This window comes from Mytilus californianus, unplaced genomic scaffold (genome assembly GCF_021869535.1).
Source record: "Mytilus californianus isolate M0D057914Y unplaced genomic scaffold, xbMytCali1.0.p SCAF_3, whole genome shotgun sequence".
NCBI classification, from domain to species: Eukaryota; Metazoa; Mollusca; class Bivalvia; order Mytilida; family Mytilidae; genus Mytilus; species Mytilus californianus.
The window spans coordinates 71750074-71770094 of record NW_026262679.1 but is presented as its reverse complement, the minus strand read 5'-3'; the positions used below and the strand labels follow the sequence as shown (position 1 = coordinate 71770094).

At 30.5% G+C, this 20021-nt stretch overlaps 1 protein-coding gene across 1 annotated transcript in view; it reads left to right on the top strand.

Annotated features, from left to right (window-relative positions):
* Positions 1-19537, top strand: part of LOC127735017 (phosphatidylinositide phosphatase SAC2-like) — a 249641-nt gene extending 230104 nt beyond the window's left edge. The window contains exons 10-20 of the mRNA XM_052245083.1: positions 3044-3236; positions 4835-4912; positions 6046-6166; positions 6633-6761; positions 7358-7428; positions 9061-9291; positions 10708-10779; positions 11816-11889; positions 12278-12433; positions 13300-13393; positions 14022-19537. Of these exons, the coding sequence (XP_052101043.1) occupies positions 3044-3236; positions 4835-4912; positions 6046-6166; positions 6633-6761; positions 7358-7428; positions 9061-9291; positions 10708-10779; positions 11816-11889; positions 12278-12433; positions 13300-13393; positions 14022-14823 (2021 nt within the window). The 3' untranslated portion in view covers positions 14824-19537. The remainder of the gene's footprint in view (positions 1-3043; positions 3237-4834; positions 4913-6045; positions 6167-6632; positions 6762-7357; positions 7429-9060; positions 9292-10707; positions 10780-11815; positions 11890-12277; positions 12434-13299; positions 13394-14021) is intronic.
* Positions 19538-20021: the final 484 nt, after the last annotated feature.

Here is a 20021-nt window from a genome sequence, read left to right as displayed (position 1 = left end):
TATATATGCAAGTGTGGGTGGTAATGGTTGTGGTGTGTGTGTGTGGGGGGGGGGGGGGGTCAGATCATTGTTTCTATATTTCTATATCTTTTAAGTTTTACCATTTTACTCTATTCTTTATTCTTTGATCTCTATTATATTCGTCCTAAACATGCATGAAATATTTGCCACTGGACATTAAGCAACCACCAATCAATTAATCTATTCTTTATATTTCATCATCTCTTTATTCTGTTATCTATAGTTTTAGGTCCTGCTCCTAATCTAACTTTTTGCCCATTATTCTCTTATCTGTAAACCCCATTCATATCCTCAGTAATGGTGACCTATTCATAGCCTCATACATGGTAATTGAAACAAGACAAATATTCATATATTAATTTACTGTATGCTTGGACTAATAGATAAATGTATTAGTCCCAGATTATGTTATAAAGTAGGTCTTATAAAATACAATAGCATTTTATTGATGATTATATATATTTAACAACGGCAATTCATTTTTTGTGGAAAGGGGGTGGGCAAGGCGTTTTTAACACAAATTGTTGGTTTCCCTTGAAAATAAAAATTTTGTTGTTTAAGACAGTCACATAAAGGACAGTTTGGAGAAAAAATGCATTTCATTCACAAGAAATGGTAGTGTGAGTATTTTATTGTGAAGACATATCCCATATTGATACCAACATTCCTGACACTAAACATCTTCTTTAAAACACAGATTTTAGTTGTTACTTACTTTCCTGATGATCAATCTTAATCTGTAATATTGTATTAAAACCAATAAAAATATTCCTACTATTCCAATCAAGATGTGCATGTAGTTTTCATAAAAGCTTTTTCAAAGAGACATTACACACAGGTGTCAATATTTACACACCCACTGATAAGTTGTTGAAGATACGGTTAATTAACGCCAGTTTAAGAAGTCAAATCAAGCTGTGATTAATTTCCGCTCTAGATAAGCAGATTCAGTAGCAATAAAATTATGTTAGAAATTTTTTTGGTGACCTGGACTACTAGGGGGCACGTGCCCCCTGTGCCCCCTCCAATCCCCCCCCCCCCCCCCCCCTCGTAACTCCGCCAATATTTTAGAGAAACTGTTTTATTTGTTTCACTTTGGTCAATTCCTTTTACTGCAAATCTGAGAGGGGATCTGTGGGGAATTATCTGGCTTTAGCATAGATGATGTGTTTAAAATATGATTAAAAAACTATGATATTAGTTTCAGATAATGTTAAACCTGAATATAGGATCTTAGGTGATCATGATAAGATCTTATAATTTTTTTACAGTTCATGGAATTTATCAGAGAATACACGACTTCCCTTACTTTCAATTTGTTAAAAAAAGAAAAGAGAAATATGTCGTCAAGAAATCGATTCATGTATAACACTATTTAAAAAAATTATATGGCTTGAAAGATAAAAGATCTGAAGTTTTTGTTAGAAAAAAAAACACAGAAAAAAATGGCGTTTGAAGATTATAACTTTGTATGGCTTAATTGTTTAGTTTAAATCTTGTAATCTTATTACATGTGTATTATACATGTTTTATGCAGTTTTTGAATGTAATTGAACTGTGCAGATTTTGGCTTTAAACTTTTCAACTATAGAATGTGTAAACATGTATTGTTTTACTCAATACATGAACTTGTTTGTTTTGCTTAACACAAAGGTATCCAACTTTAAAATGATGTTTATATTAAATGTACCCTTAGAATATTTTTTTTTAATATGTGTACAAATATTACCCTCCAAATCTAAATGGCTATTATCAGTGATTATGTAATTGTAATTGGCCGAAAATGAAGAGAATCATTGCTCAAATACATGTACAAGTTATTGATTGATTGCTGAAAAATAACCATATTGTTTTTGTTTTGGTGTAGTCCGTGTACTAGGATGGGAGATAACTCTTGCAAATAAGGACCAAGGAAGTGTATGAAAGAAAGAATAAATGAAACAAGACGGCTGATTCTGAATAAGAAGCGTCAATGGACTCAAGCTATTATTTATCTTATTTGAAACTATTATTGAGTTAGGCATAATATATAGCAGCCTTATGAGGTATCAAAAATTTATCACTGGCTGTTTCAAAAATTTCACTCATCCGCCAAGAATTTCTGGGGATAAACTGTCAAATTTTATACAAAGTCATTCCAACACCAATTCAACATTAACACTACTTGGCTTCCTCTTAGCCTCATTATAGGCTTCCTCAGACATAGCCTCATAGGCTTCCTGATAGCCTCACACATTTATTTGGAACCATCGTTCCAATTGGATTGATGTGATGTCAAGCCAGGGGTCTATATTTTGTTACTTTACAGTACGCACATAGGCTCTTGGTTTAGGCATGGAGCAAAATTTTTAATTTTAGCTGAGTAGATTCCCCAAGGGCCATGATTGTGTTTTGTTATAAATGCTTAATTTATTTGTGCAACTGTATAACAAATTACTATGGAGTATGGATTCATTTATTTTTCTTGGTATCAATTTTTCTGGATTGAGTGAAAAATTGTATTTTTCTTTGATATTGAATTTCATGGATTTGCCAAAGTCTGCAGCAAGTCTAAAGAAAATTTATTCTTTATTGAACATTTTAATTTTTGGTTAGCCTAATACCCATGAAATCTATGAACATTGGTACCCCATGAATAGTAAATCCACAGTATATATACTCATAGAGTTTCTAACCTGCTTTTAAAAGTCAAATATGTGTATTTTATTGGAAAGTGCAAGAAGTTCATTAATAAAAGTGCTACTGTAAATTCAGGAATTTTTGTGATGTTTTTATTATTACAAAAATGCGACAGGAAAGGTTGCCCAAAAAAAATAAAAATTCACATTTAAAGTTTCACAGCATTATTACAATGCTGCTTTTCCTGAAATCGCAATAATTAATCTCACATTTGAATCAATTGTTCAACAAAAATAAATGCAGGCATCAATTTCTGAATTTACAGTATTCTGAAATGGTATAGTTTACTGATATATAATTGAATAATACCTCATGTTATAAATAATCTTCTCTATACTTTCAGGATCCAAGGAAAACTATGAAGCTTTTACAAACCATATTGAAGAACAACTTTATTTATACAATTCTTTTGTTGCCATCAACTTAGCTGAATTGTCAGGAAAGGAGAAAGCGATCAGTGATGCTTATTTGTCTAATGTTCTTGAGTACAATTCACCAGATATTACGTACATCTCATTTGATTTTCATGAGTATTGGTATGTAGATAATTCATTTTTTCTAATTGATATTCTGGTAGAAAGAAAGAGGACTAAGAATTTTAAAAGTGACAATTTGACTTTTAAAATAATAAACAATTTGTTAAGAAACAACTTAAATTGATAAAACAAAACATCGAGACCTCAAAGAATTGCAAGTATGGTGCATGAAATCTGAAAATGAAATAACAGCTGCATTGCAATGGCTACAAATAAATACTCATGCTGGACAAAAGTATGATTTTCCTGGTCATGCACATTCCCTTATTTGATGTAATTGATGAACAAGGAGGAAATAATGTAGAGCCATCCTTGTTTTCCCTTCTAAAATTCTGAAAATAAAACTGAAATCAATTGATCCATTATTTGTGGAACGATGTTGGACTATAGGAGCAAGGCAAAATGTGCTCTGATTTCTTTAAATTGCTTAGCTTCTAAATGTTAAACAGATTGCTCAAATAATTAAGAGATAAAAATGTAAAAAAAAATTACAAAGTTAATACAAGGTCTTAAGTCACAAAACAGTGGCAAAATTAACTCCAATAAAAATCAAAAGCATTATCAAATTCTAAACAATTACACAAAAAATGTTTTTCATTGATACCAGTAGATTAAAACATATTTGAGTCAATGTCAAATAGTAAAGTTGATAAGAAACAAATATAGTAAAGTACGTAATAGCTAGTCCATACAAGAATTGTAACATAATTACACAACATGAAATTCAGTGTAGTAGTATAAATGTATATAAATATATGTCACCGAAAGACATATTTTAAGGTCACCTTGAAAGTGAAATGATAAATACTATGCAATAAAATATTGTATAGACACCTGTTTTACATGATAAATTAAGGATAGTTTACTTGTCAGACAATTGAATACCTTAAGACTTCCTTTGGTCAAATAAGCTTTGATTTGTGGTCCTAAAATTAATGACCTTAGGAAAAAGATTTAATGGCCAGAAATCGTGAAAAATGTATTTATTTATTTGATAAATGATCTCTGAATTTATTTCCCACTTTTTATAATTTAGATATATATATCCCCTTGTGCATGTACTTTCATAAACTTTACAAAATGTATTTCATAAGTGAGGGGTGGGGGGAACAGTTTCTGATCCCAGATTTGAAAAAAAGTCACTAATGTCTAAACCTTTGCTATTTTATCACCTTGTTTAAAGTAAAATATTATAGAATAAAAATATTTAAAATTAAACTGTGCTGAAAATGTAATTGTTTTTGAACTTGCATTAACAGATGATGAGTGACTGATTTTAAAATGTATGAGTTAGCAGTATTTTTTTTTCAGCTGCATTAGAATGGAGATAACAATAATGTATTTGAAGATTTGCAGGCATCAATTTTTTATTTGATGGTCACAAATATTGTAACTTGGCAACGTGTTAGCAGAGCCAATAAACTCAATTTCGCAACCATTAAAGCTAATTGATGTCCGTAAATCTTCAAATTCAGAACTGTTATCTTGTAAGCCTATACAATTTTAAGTTTGTCCAACTACACATTTGTATGTTATTATCAAATATAGTGCAGCATGCCCAAGTGTAATGACAACCAATTTCTTATACTCCATTACAGCCGTGGTATGAAGTTTGAAAATGTTGCTATCCTGACTGATGGAATAAAAGACATTATCAAAAACATGAAATATACATGGTAAGAAACAATTTTATATAATCATTATCTCCCTTTTAAAAGAATTTATTTGTATCTATACTGGAAAACAAAATAATAATAGAAAGAACTGTATATTCATAGTAAGCAAAGAAGGCAGTAAATTTAGCAAGCTCCAATTCATTGAATGTGTCAATATAAGAATAAGGATGTGTATGATTGCCAATGAGACAACTCTCCAACAGAGATCTGACAGTCTGTAAAGGACAAAAATAAATGAATTTTATTTAAGAAAATAAGAATCAGAAGTGTAAAGAACTATCAATACCTGGCACAATTAATTGTAGTTTATACAGTAACAGCTGCACAGTTTTCATAATATTCCTGTCTTGCTATGGGCATTCTTAAAGAAAAAGGAAAAATAAGTTCATTATTTTTACCTCTTGCATTTGACATCTGTAAATACTTCAGGGTTATTTAGATTATTAAAGAAATTGCTTGTACTCAGTTTTGATGACCATCATACAAATATGTTAACTTGGTGACATAGAAATACATCTAAAGATCTAAAAACTCCATAAGGAAATATGCAATATCAGCAAATTTGATATAGAGTGTAGCCAAGCTATGCATACAATATGAGGACGTACAATAATGTTTGTAAATAATGATTGATTGTTGTTCAGTGGCAAATATTTTATACATATTAAGGACAATAACAAACTTTCAATATATCTAATTGGTTGTTTTTAAAAAATGGGTTGATTCTTATGAAAAGGAGGAAAACGTATGTAAAGAAATAATGTATAAACGGTTATCCCAAACTTTGCATATTTCTTTTCAAAAGTTATGTTGTCATATATGCCACCATATACGTTTTTCCAATTTTTTTTCTCAAACCATAAAAGAATTGAAATGTTTGTCCAATGAATTTTTGACAGTATTGGGTGCAGTTTCAATCTTGATATCTTGACTAAAAAATACTTGGTAATCCATACAACTTTTAGCATGTCTTTTTTTTTCTGTTTTACCCTTACAATTTTATGTATTCATAGTAATTTAATATTGAATATTAAACAATATACAGAAGAATGTATTCGTTATTTGCAGTGAATTTCAAAATTAAAGGGTAGACAGAAGAGGGGTTTAATTTGTGAAAAATTTCAATATTACAGGGTAGACAGGAAGGGTGTGATATGTGAACAGAATGGTGTATTCAGAATCAACTGTGTGGACTGTTTAGATAGAACAAATGTAGTACAGACTGCCATAGCTCGGATCGTCATGGAAACACAGGTTTTAAAAATTATTTGTGATAAAACTTCTACCTAAAACTGTCTGATTATTGTTGTTATTATGTTTTTTTTTAAGTAGATTATTGTAGGCCCATCATAGGATCTTTTTCTAAATTATTCAAATTTCTTCAATTATTGGACAATAAAAACTGTCCAACTTGCATAGAAAATATAATGTAGAGATAAGAAAAGATTTTGAAAACCCAAATACTGACAGATTTGAATGTTTTAAAACAACTTTATTTGAAGCTAGCTCAGCAGCAAAAAGTTGCTTTATCAAATTCTTAGACAGATTCATTTTCTTATGAATGTAATGTTGAAACATATTCCAGTTACAAGTTTTATGCCAAAAATGTAGTTCAAATAAGATATGAATATATGAGTCTGCTACATGGTTTTTGGTATTATTAGTACTCAGAAGCGTGATTTCTGAAAAAAATGACAGTCTTATTTTTTTTAATTTTTAGTGTCGGAAACTTGGCTTGTTACCTCCAGAAGAAAATCTGCCACACAGTTGTAAGAGGACATTTCAACAGCTATGGGCCAACAATGGAGATACTATCAGTAGGCAATATGCTGGCACTGCTGCTTTAAAGGTAACACAAACTTCTACACCCAAAAAACTCATTTTTCTTGACGAGGGACCATTTAGAAATTTAGACCATGTCATATTGTATAGGCACTGGTCTATTATTGTAGATTGTTTGTTGCCCTCTAGAACTCTTTTGGTTATTAATATTATTTAGCTGCTGTCTCATTGGATTCTCCACCAAGCTTGCAGAATTTAGGAGTAAAAGCAAAGACTGGAACTTGGCTTGGAGTCAAAATAATGTTATAACCTTGTGAACTAGAACATTGAAAATCTAGATCATTTGTCAGTCTGATACAAATAAGGGTATATTCATTATCTCATTAACATGATAACAGGTAATATTTACTACTGGACACTAAGGATTAACCCATCCATCCATCAAGTTGCCTGTAACAATATTAAAAAAAATATTGTCTGTATAAATGTTCATATTTATATACCTGCATTCACAGAGGTGAGAGCATTTTTGTTTTTCGTTTTTAAGTTTATCAAGAAATTACATTTTCCATCCACATAAGATATTTTCACAAGTCATTTTTACCATGGATTATCTCTGTTTTAAATTCAAAATAATAACTAGAAAAGATAAATTTATTACAGGGTGACTATACCAGAACTGGAGAGAGGAAGTTGTCAGGAATGATGAAGGATGGTGTTAACTCAGCAAACAGGTATACAGTCATGAACTCTAACGGCTTATCAAATGGGTTACATAAGACTGTGGTAAAGAATCCAAATCAATTAAAATCAAATCAAAACATAAAATTTTATGTATTGTAAACATGCAGAAAAATAACAATGCATCTATGAAATAAAAGGCTAACAAACATGAAATTTAAAACGATTCTTAGGGCTTTGTTTCTTTGAAAAAAAAGTACTACTTAAAATACTGAATAACAAATGATAGAAAATATGGTGTTTTGGACAATTGTAGAAAGCTTTATATTTCAGAAGGGGGAAGATGTATTCAATATGGATGCCTCTGTGAAGTTCTATCTACTTTCTCATACATTTGAATAATTAGACACACAATTTTTGGTTAGAATAGTTCATTTGGGCCCATGTCAGTCTTACACTGACACTTTTAAATGCTGGACTCATTTTAATTGTTTAGTTGCTTTAGTGACTTCATCTTTGTTGTTCTATTATACATATCAGAGACATATAACACCAGAGATTGAAATTCAACAAAGTCACAGAGCTTGTTCTTGGTAGGGTTTTCTAACCTTGACCAAGTAATCTTATTCAATTAATTTTACTTATTTGAATAAAAGGAAATGTGGTGTAGATATCATATAGATTTCAGCCTTACAATACAAGTTCACCAAAAAAGACATTTTGAGGTGTCATGAGTCATGATAAACATGTAGCATTTTAAAGAGTAAAAGCAAGAGTCACCCCAGAGTCAGAATAGTTAAAAATCTTGCTCAGTGTGTTTGTCTAATACAAAGCATGTTTCCTGTTCATATTATAACGTTTGTGGGTCACTTTATTTGGTTCATTTATTTATTTTTTTTTCATTAAATTTTAGTGACGTAACGAACCTCACATTAGCGTTCAAAATATTTTTCCTTTCTCAACCAATCAGAGAGCTCAACTGAGTTCCCGGGGAAAATTAGCTCGTGCAGTGATTGTCTTCTGGAAATCATTCCCAGCTCAGATTCTCAGGTGTGTAGACGTAAGGTAAAGAGGGAATTTTCAACCACGTGCGCGAGTTTTTTGGAAGTGGTCTCGGTGAGGAATCTTGTGCTATTTTATATGCTATAACTAGTGAATTGAAGAAAATGTGTATTACAGTATTTTTAGGTAAGAAGTCTCCCCTCCTATTTATGTATATATTTTGATTGACTAAAACTGGCTAGTTTTTGATCAGGGTTTGCATTGGATATTTAGCGGAAACTTAGAATATTTACGTATTGAGGCGTAGTTTATTTTGAAAGCGGTTCGCTGGTTTAATGAGTTAACTTATGAGTTGAGTTTTTGTATAGTTCTTTGAACTGAATAAAAGTTGTCATTTTGTGAATAAAGAGAACGAGATGGCATTAACAAGAGATCTTGTCCTGAATATGCATTTAACTTGCCACTGGACATTAAACAGCCATCCATCATCATCATCATCATCATCATGTCATGATAAGTTAATGTCTCAGTAACCAAACAAAAAGTCGTGGCATGCATGCTTGACTCTTATATCTTGACTTCACAGATTGCCAGGATATTGTTAAGAAACATTATGCATATGGGTCATTTTAGTCATTTCTTGTTACTAGTATTGATGTATAACAAATATTTTCATAATCTAGGTATTATCTGAGATTTAAGGACAACTACAGACAGGCTGCCATTGACCTAACTTTAGGACAGCCAGTGGCTGAGGATCTCTTGACTGGTACAACCAAAATAGAGGAGGACACCACAGACCTTGTGGAAAGAGAGGAGAACTTGAAGTTATTGGTAGAAGATTGTAAGAAAATGTTAATCGTAGAACCTGAGGAATGTCTCGGTGGATGGAGCTTGATAGATGCTGACCCTGTGTAAGATATTAAGGTTCATTAGTCATGTACCAGTAATTCTAGAGGGACATTTTAGTTGCTATGTCAATAGATAATGAAGCATAACATTTCATCACAAGTATTGGTCAGTTTGTTTTTCGTTTTCATGCTTTATAGACACAAGGTAAAGGTTTTATATTAAGTACTAAACAAGGGGAATGAACAAGTGTTCAAAGTAAGATACTGAGTAATGTGTAGTACCTGGCCCTGGGACTATTTTACTAATATATTATGTCCCAGGTAGTGCTAAGACAAAAATAAATCTTGAATAATTGATACCTTGATCATACTTTTTATTTTCACAAATGATATCATTTTTTTAGTTTGTCTGATGCATTTTACACATATATACAGTTAAACGTCAACCTTTAAAAGGATTTTCTCTCTGTGTTGAAGTCCCATTGGTGGCCTTTGGCTGTTTTCTGCTCTTTGGTCGGGTCCCTTCGGACGCATGAAATTATTAAACGTGTTGTTTTCGATTTTTCACATCTCTGGGTCGATTCCTCTGCTGGTGGACTATCAGTCCCCGAGGGTATCATCAGCTCAGTAGTCAGTACTTCGGTACTGACATGATTTATAACAAACTTTTCTAAAATTGTCCGTTTATAAATTTTGAAATTATACAGAAACTATGGTTTCAACTCCCTCAGGCAAAGTTGACCTTAGATGAATTTGGCTATTTGTTTTAGGTATTTTTGTCATATAGCTCTTCAACTGTTTTGGTACTTATACATCCCTCGGATTTCAAATGTTTGGCATTGAGCGTTCCTGATGAAGGTAAATCCAGAAAAGCACTTTGGATGCATGAAATTATTAAACGTGTTGTTTTCAATTTTTTACATCACTGGGTCGATACCTCTGCTGGTGGACTATCAGTCCCCGAGGGTATCATCAGCTCAGTAGTCAGTACTTCGGTACTGACATGATTTATAACAAACTTTTCTAAAATTGTCCATTTATAAATTTTGAAATTATAAAGAAACTATGGTTTCAACTCCCTCAGGCAAAGTTGACCTTAGATGAATTTGGCTATTTGTTTTAGGTATTTTTGTCATATAGCTCTTCAGCTGTTTCGGTACTTATACATCCCTCGGATTTCAAATGTTTGGCATTGAGCGTTCCTGATGAAGGTAAATCCAGAAAAGGGCTTCGGACGCATAAAATTATTAAACGTGTTGTTTTCAATTTTTTGTTGTCTCTTTGACATATTCCCCATTTCCATTCTCAATTTTACTTTAGACTTGATCATGTGCAAAATGAGTTTAAAAAAAAAGGTTCCTTTAAATTGTAATAAACCTTTATATTGATAATTATGGCTGGGTTTTTCTCTTTCATAATTGTCATGTATGGTTATTTTATGAAATTAAAAATAAGTACTAATCAAGCAATCTATTTTAGGACTGGAGACCCAGACAGACAGGAAATGGACATAATCTTGTTACTAAGTCAGAGAGCAGTATATGTTGCATGGTAGAGTATTATTATTTTATGAAAAGACTATCAATATTGATATTTATTAATTTGGAAATAAAGATTATTGCGGGACTGTTAATTCTGTGAATAAGACACATTTTAAAGTATTCAAAGGAGATCGAAGGACCTTTATTTTTTTTTACATTGGGATTGTGCAGTATTTGTCATTGCATTTAAAAGCTTCCTTTTCAGCTTATAGGAGTAATAGCAAAGATTGAGGTGTTTTGTTATGAGGTCATAGTTTCCTTTAAAATGTTACATTGTTAAATAGCACATAAGAATTTATGTGGCTTATTGTTTATGTTTAGTATGATGTAGAGTAATTCATGTAATAGTTGTAGTTGGACATTAATCACACATCAATCATTCAATTTATCAGTTAACTAGTTTCACAATTCAGAAAACATTGGCCAGCTGCAAAAACAGCCAATAAATAAAGATTATACCACTGCATCAAGTGGGATACGATATTTATCCACTTGAGACAGTTAAATTTTTAAATTTAAAATGTGAGGCTCGCAGAGCGTTTTGAATATTGATTTTAACTGTCTAGAGTGGATAAATATCGTACAGCACGAGATTTGGTGGTGATATCTGTTTTTATGATGATTTTTAGAAGATATGCCTCTACAAAAAGATGTGTTCTTTCAATGTAACGTCATCAGGCATGGTCGTCTTTTTTCATGACGTCAGAATAGGAATTTCAGAGAAAAGCCAGAAAATTTGACGTCATAATCAAGTTTTGACCAATGAAGAACTGAGATCAAACAAACCACACGCTGATTAAATAAAAATAATCAACAGGTCAGGAAAAGGATTAATCTGGTAGGAGTAAGAGAAATAATTATATATAATATAGTTAGGAATGAATGGGTTTTGGGGAGGTTAACTTCTATTGGACAGCAACTAAACAATACAAGCTTATAAAATCTATCGCTTTTTACAGGAAAGACTGAGCATTTTTTTTTTGTATCCCAAATTAGTGCATTATATGATAAATAATGTTTTTCATTAAACATTATTTTCACTAAAGGTATGATGATGAAGAAGAGGGTATAACTTGTTATCAGCGAATTTTTCTGGAGGACATCGAACAAATAGAAATTGGTAAGTTACTGTAATAATACAAAGATAGAAATACACCTAATAACATTTTAAAGTAATTTGAACTCAAATAATAATTTGTAGTAATATCAGATGATCCATATTATTAGAGTGTGAAACTTTGGTCAAATAATATAAACATATGATACCCTTTTCAGTATGCATGACTTATTACTTTACAAATAGCTTATGTCACATAGCTCCTCAGGTATTCAGGCATTTATACATCTTTGCCCTTTCAAATTTTGGGGTTTGAGGCTTTGAGCGCTTCTGATGAAGGTAAATCCAGAAAGGCACTTTTAAGGCACCAGATTTATAAAATGTTATTTTCATTTTACTAACCATATTGACTAGGTAAAGAGTTTTATGTGATATTACTTGATTTCTTTAGGTGCTGAGCCAGCCATCTTCAAATCAAAGTTTGTATGTTTACGACTATATTACCACCATTATACAGATGAAGGATTTTTTCATACCTTTCGAACTCCTAGTACAAGATTGTTTAACAACATTATTATTGCTGTTAAGAATAAAGAGGAAGCTAAAGGTAAAATTAATTCTGTAAAAATATTAGAAATGACAAATTAAAGATTGCCTAATTTAAAATTTCGGCCAGATAAAATCATTGTTTCATGATGATTAATTATGGTTTAAGTCTCTTTTTTATCAATTTTAAGGAAAAAAACTCATGAAAGATACCAGACTTAGAGCAGTCTCAGAACTTGAAACATGTATCTCTTTAATAGAATTTTTGATAAAACAGTAATACCTTAGATTATTGCTTAGGCATTTCCCCTTATAATATCATAAAAGGGACAGAAGACACTTCAAGTAAACTTTGATAGATTATAAATAAGAAGATGTGGTATGAGTGCCAATGAGACAACTCTCCATCCAAGTCACAATGTATAAAAAGTTAACAATTATAGGTCAAAGAACAGCCTTCAACACGGAGTCTTGGCTCCCACTGAACAGCAAACTTTAAAGGGCCCCAAAATGACTAGTGTAAAACAATTCAAACAGGAAAACCAACTGTTTAATCTATATAAAAAACGAGAAACGAGAATGAACCACACCATCAAACGACAACCACTGAACAACAGGCTCCTGATCTATGATTGTTTGTCAGAATTAATAAATGATTCCTCTAATCACACAATTTATTTCTGGAATAGCCTTGTTTAATAACTACTAGTTTTGTTTGAGAAATTTACAAGCATGACACTATCAATTCAGTTATAGCATATAGTATAATTTGAATGCTGCTGTATCAATTAGAGTTGTCTCCCATTCATTGCTGAAAATTCTATTATTTCAAAGCATAATCAACCACATGACTTTTACAGTATGTGTATTAATAAAATGAATTGGAAATAAAATATATGTTCTATATGTAATACAAATATATTTTAGAATCACTTGGTGCCATATATCAAGGCTTTGCAGCTGCAACAGAAGAAATACTGTCGCTTAAACTACCACTTGTAGATGTTCCCAAATTAGATAGGTATAAGTTTTGATCATTTTTGTGGCAAATCTGAAAAAAGTAATTACGAACATTTGTACTTACATGAGCAACATGACGGGTGCCACATACAAAAATTTGACATTAGTGTTTCAAAAGTATTGATTCCCATTGGATGTTTTTCTCAGCACTTTGATTGGTTTGATGTCCTGCTTGGACTTAGATGTTATTGGATTATCTGTTCCTATTCTAATTCAGCGTTTACAACATTTCAAAATTACAAATTTATGGTACATATCTCTGTTGTCATAGTGTCAGCATAAACAAATGATAAATTGAAAACATTTTGATTTGAACAAGATTATACATTTCAGTAACTTTTTTTACATTAAATCATTAGAATTCTTTTTTTAATCAAATTATGGTTCATGTTTTAATGTTTTCATAAAACACCATTTAGGAATAGTAAATCCAATGCATAAAACGTGCCATCTCTGATTTCACAATGACATCATAAACATGTGATAAATGGTGTATTTTGAATGCAAAGTATTTTTAGAAAGTTTTTTATTGCAATAATAAAAAGAAACAAAGAAAAACTTCCTTGATAACCATTTCACAATTTCAACATATATGATTTAGTCAATTTTATTTCCTGTTTAAATTTTAGAAAGAAAACAAAACCCCATATAGATGTTCAGTATATACACCAGCAACAACAGGAAAATTCATTGTCAGGGATACATATACCAAGAGACGTATCAGCACCTGATTTGGCACAGATGAAGCAATCGTCAAGAAAGTCACCTCAATCAAGTCTTACTCCAAGTCCTGTAGAGCCCAGCTCACCATCAGAAAGTCCTTCAAGAACAAGGAGAAATATCATGTCTGATTTGAAGAAAAATATCAACACTGGCTTAAAGAATATTACCAAATTAAATATACCAGGAATAAGGCTTGGACGGAATGTTCCTGACGAAAAATCCACTAGTGATACTTCTAGTGTATTTTACAAACAAGAAAAACAAGCAGGTGGAGATCAGTTAAACAGAACTGATTCAACTGAAAATGTAACTCTTAGATTTAAAGTTTCAGAAAATGTTATACCAAGTGAGAGTGAATTGAAGGAAGATAATATCAATGAAAATGCAGAATCAAAGCTGCAACACTTTATTTCAGATGTACCTGATGACTCAGAGTTCTCTGAAAATTTTGATGATGAAGATGGAGGAAATATGTCTCATGTTATGGGGAAATCTCAGGAAGATGAATCTAAGGATTTGTCGAATACAAACAGTCCGATAGATGTGTCTAGTCAAGAAAATGAACATACTCGTATGTCTAAAATCCCAAAAATTATATTTCCCGCTACTAATAGTACTAAAACACAACGAATTGCTGAATCTTTGGAACAGGAAATGAGACAGAAGCTTGGAGAGAGGAAATGTTACACTCAAATCATATTTTTATAAAGGCAATTTTTGTAATTTTTAACCTATATATGCTCAGAGTTAAACATTCATGTAGTTGATGAAGATGCTCTTCCCATGCAATTTTTTAGAGAGATTATTATGTTTCGATGTTATTTGTGATATATATATTTGTGGTTTCCTATTTTATTTTTTCCAGAAAAGTGGTTTAATTCATGGTTTTATACATGGTGAAAGTATTATAAAATTAAGAATGGAAATGGGGAATATGTATGTCAGTGGATATAAAAGATATAAAAGATCATTTGTTTAACAAGCCATGAAATGAAGACAGAATCATAGTCAATAATATTGTGATAGTTAATGTCTAGTTCTGTCTTGTGTACCATGGTTATTGAAAAATATGTTAAATTTTAAGCTACTACCGGTAAACCTGAATTGCCTTTATCATGTGTGACCTGAATTACAAACAGTAGGATTTATCTAGCTATCAGTATATAAATTATCATTTGCAACATAAATATTTTTAGTTGGGATTTTATTTTAAAATAATTTGAGTACAGTAGAACATACTTTTTATGTACTTATTCAAAATACAAAATAAAAGTCAATTTATATGATACTGTTAGAAAAATTGCAATATAAGAATACTGCAAAACTGCTTCTAAAGGTAGAAAAAAATTCTTAGCACGCATATTAGATATTTCAATAGAGTGATAAAGTGAGGTAATATTACTAGCATTGTATGTACATTTACAAGAGCTTAAGAATAAGTTTAATGTATCAATATTTTAGTGCAAAAAGACACAAGTTTAAAAAATTCAAAGTTATTGTAAAATTTCAACAAAATTACAAAATCATCTGTTTTAGCCTTTTTTTTTCTCTCTATCTCTCTCAAAAGTTTACAGTCACTTAGTTTTATTCTGTAAATTTTCAAAAAGATCATCTCTCACTACAACTTATCTTTAAATAATTTTAGAAATGGACTATACAATGTTAAACATTTTCTGCACCACTTTATAATTGTTAGCATAAATGTTTTTTTTTCATGATTATGATAAACATGACATTTTAATATAGTCTTAATATAGTGTCAGATTTTACCCCCAAAAAAACTATGTCACAAATGGAATGTTTTATGAAGAAATGTACAACATTATTACTGAACAAGTGTATTTTCTATTTTTGTTGATGTTATGTTTTTTTATACAATTTTATTTATTGAAGGCGCTGAACAAAATTAAGCCACTGTCAGTTAACAACTTTGTATGTCTTAACCAGTTTTCTTGCAAATGGTTAAATTTATTTCAAATGTAATGAAAGTTAGGTCGTGAGACTAAGGGAGCTTAGTAACCATTTGATTTTTATTGGGGGCTAGGATGAAAAATTTTGTCCTGCATTTTTTTTTTAGTTGTAACCTCTTGCCTGCCTTTTTATTTTTCATTCTATTCGGTCCTGCCTTTTTTTTTCATTAGTTTATCCTGACATTTTTTACATAAATTGTCATCCTGCCTTTTTTTTTTTTGCCAAAGTTGCTCATCCTGCCTTTTTTTTTTACCCCCCCCCATAAAGATCAAATGGTAGCTCCCTAAAATATAAGCTACCAATAACAATTTCAAGACTTTATGACTTTGTTTTTGCTGTCATAAAATTAAAATTGACCTGATATAAGTTGTAGGAAAATTGGATAATTCAAGTATTTGGTCTTACATAACCTGTGTTTTAAACAGTTTAAGGTAGAAAGATCTTCCATAAATAGGGAAAATCACAAACAGAGTGCAATAATAAGTACATGTAGCCAAGAATTTGTATAGTGATAAGGATTGGAACTTCGTGGACAGTTTGCATAGCCTGTATTGAAATAAGATGCATATGCTTAGATTTTCCGAGATTTACAGAATCTCACTATACAAATCCTTGATGTAGCCAAAAGCTGATACATAAGTGTCAACTTTTTTATCCTTCAAAGTTAAAGATCTGGCTGGAAGAAATTTTTATTGGGAGACTGCAATAAAATAGATTCTAGATATTTTATGTTATTTTTAGCAGTAACATTATTAATGTTCAAAGATTCTAACAATTAACATTTAAATGAATCATTTGATGATGGATTTATTATTATCTATATATAGATATATTAATTTTATTAATTAATATTATGAATGAATAATTTTTATCAGCATGTTAGCTAGTTTTAGCATTCCTTATTGTGTAAACAAACATAAAAATTACCATTATTTTGTCAATTAAATAGTAATAAAACAATTACTTATAGTTAAATAACAATGAACAATGAAAAGAATGAAACTTTAAATACCTACTGAGCATGCACATTTTTTGTCACATACTTATCAGCATTTTCATTATGAATGGAGTTAAAATCTGGTATGGAACTTCTTTATGATGAGTTGTATCATGGAAGGGATTTTCAGATCTCATAGCTGATAGGCAATATGTTGTTAAGGAATGATTTTACTCTGTGTTGTGCTTTAATAATTATTTCAATTGGAATATAAAAAACTTTCAATATATAAAAATGTAGACAATATCTCTTAAATTTTTTTTAAAGTGACCTTATGAAAATTCTTTTGTAGTTAGATGTAGAATAAATTCAAGCAGATCAGGGTAAAAATCTTAAAGTACTTATTATTTTTGAGTTTTGTTTGTTAGAAGGGTTGTGTTTTCAATCACTATTGGTTTTGCTTATTGATTGAAATAAGATTTTTCTTATTCATATGAAGCTTGACATTCTTATGTTTTTAATTCTATATTTATCTTCTGCTGAGCTTTTTTGGCACCTCAATGGCAATATTTTTCATTTAAAAAAATTCCTGTACAAGAATATTTATGCATATGTTTTTGTTTTAAAACTTTCCAATATTAAGTATAGTGGTATATTGCACTTTTCAGGAAAATATTGCAATAACTTTCCTGTGAGGGGTAGTATACAAAGCACCTATTAAAACTGACACAACTTTAAATTTTATGTATTAACAGGTCTATTTTTTTAAGTTTACATTACAACAATATTTAGGTGTTCACTTGATTAGAACTAATTAGTCCAAAAACAAATGAATTTGTATTTTCATTTTATTTTTATAACATTTTGTTTTATTTTGCTGGGTTTTTTTTAGGTTAGTGATCCAATGGCATTTATATATCTTACATGTATATTTTTTCTGTTTTTAAACTTTATTGTTTGAGAAGAACCAGTTTTTTGAGAACCACTGTTTTATTTCCTTTTTTCATCAAGTGAGTTGTCTCCTATATTTGAGTAATCATTATTCATCTCATGTGAATTCTTTATATAATTTCTATGTGGGAAATCATGTATTTTTGTATTTGAAATAAAAAGAAATATTCAGGCAATGGAAATAAATTGTTTCTAAAATTTATCATCAAATAATTCAGAATTTTCATTTTCATTTTTATTATTAAAGATGGCAAAAATGCATTGCAGAGTATAAGTATACCAAATTTGGGGATAGCTATTAAAAGACCAACTACTAAGAGGAATTAAGGATGTTCGCTCTTCTTGTTTTTGAATTTTTGCCAGATATTCAGAATCCTCTGGTTTTATCCATGTAGTGCCATTAAAAATTTTGCCTGCAAACCCCTACTTTTCATTTCATAATTTTATTACATATAGTTTTAAAAGCCATATTTGAAAATCTTCTAAAATCCTTGTTATTCTTTCATAGTTTTTGAAAGAAAAAAGGTGCCTATGTTAAATGTATAAAAAATCTAGAGAGAATCACTTCCCGCCAAATTTTAAATGGCTTATATCTTGAAAACATTGCACACGTACCCTTCAGTTTTTTCTGCTTTTTTAGTTCCTTTATTCTTGTACTTTCAATTTATAACAGTCTTTTAAAAAGCTTGTTATTTTGAAACAGAGGAGTGAACATCCTTAAGTGTTTGATCTGTTTACCAATTGTCGAAGAATCTAATCCCAATGCCCAGTCTTATCCCACACCAAACACATTTACTTAATCACATTGAAGTACATAGCTTATCTTATGGTACAGGCCTTTTTTCATTGTTATATGCTACACAGTAGACCCAATGAATGTTTATGTATTAAAAAACATTTTTCAAATCATACTAGCCAAGACCTCTTATGAAGATCTCATAGGTTCAATTTGTTACAAATTTGTACTAAAATTCGGGTCTTTTTAATGCCAAAATGGCCAATTATGGTTCTATTTCCTTAATAGTAGTCTTAAATTACAAGTTGAAAAGATATATCAGTAATACACATATTATATTCTGAATTTACAGTTAATATAAATGATATTTGGTTTTTGGTTTTGATGTTTTTTTTTGCAGAAAATAAATTAAGATTTTTGTAATATACTGAAAGTGTAAATAAGAAATTAAGTCATCAGGAATTTTATAGGAACATGACTTTTTTGTATGTTCACAATATGGAACTGACTAGTCCAAATTTTATTTTATGTCCTGATAGATTTCAGAGAATTCTCAGACTAGGAGAAGACTACAAAAGACTGAGATATTGTATAAAAGTGAACATATGAAGTGCAATATTGAAATACATGTACAGAGTTGTGTATTTTATCAAAAAATATTGTCAGCAGTGATATTTTATTTTATTTTTAACAATTCATATTTGTGTCTTTTATTTTGAATTCTTATTTTTAGCTTTACATTCCTTAAATGTTTCTTTAAAATGAGATTTGTAAATTGCACTGAATAAGCTGATGTCAGCTGATTAGAATAAAGTACTCTTGATTCATTTAATTTATTTCAGTCATAGCAAAAAGAAGCTAGCATTCCACTGAATTTGAATATCAGAATTTACTCAAGGTTTAAAAAACAAACCAAGTGCACTATAAAATAAGGAGATGTGTTGTATATGTTAATATCAAAGACAACTATATCCACCAAGGACAAGGATGAAAACAACCGCAGGTCATCATACAGCATTCAACAATGAGCAAAATCTATGTCATGGAGTAAGCTATAAATGGCCCTGGGATAACAAAATGTGAAACAATTCAGAAGAGAAAACCAACAGCCTGATTTAAGCTAAAAAATTAACAAACAAATAATTATGGCTGACAGCAACCAATAACAACCACAGGTCTACAGGTTCCTGGCTTGGGAAAGGCACATTCAGAATGAGGAAGGTTTCATCATGTTTAAGCATTCAGCCCTCCTCCTATCATGATGGTGTTTTAAAAAAGAGGAGGTAGAATTAAAGAAACTAAGGGGGCCAC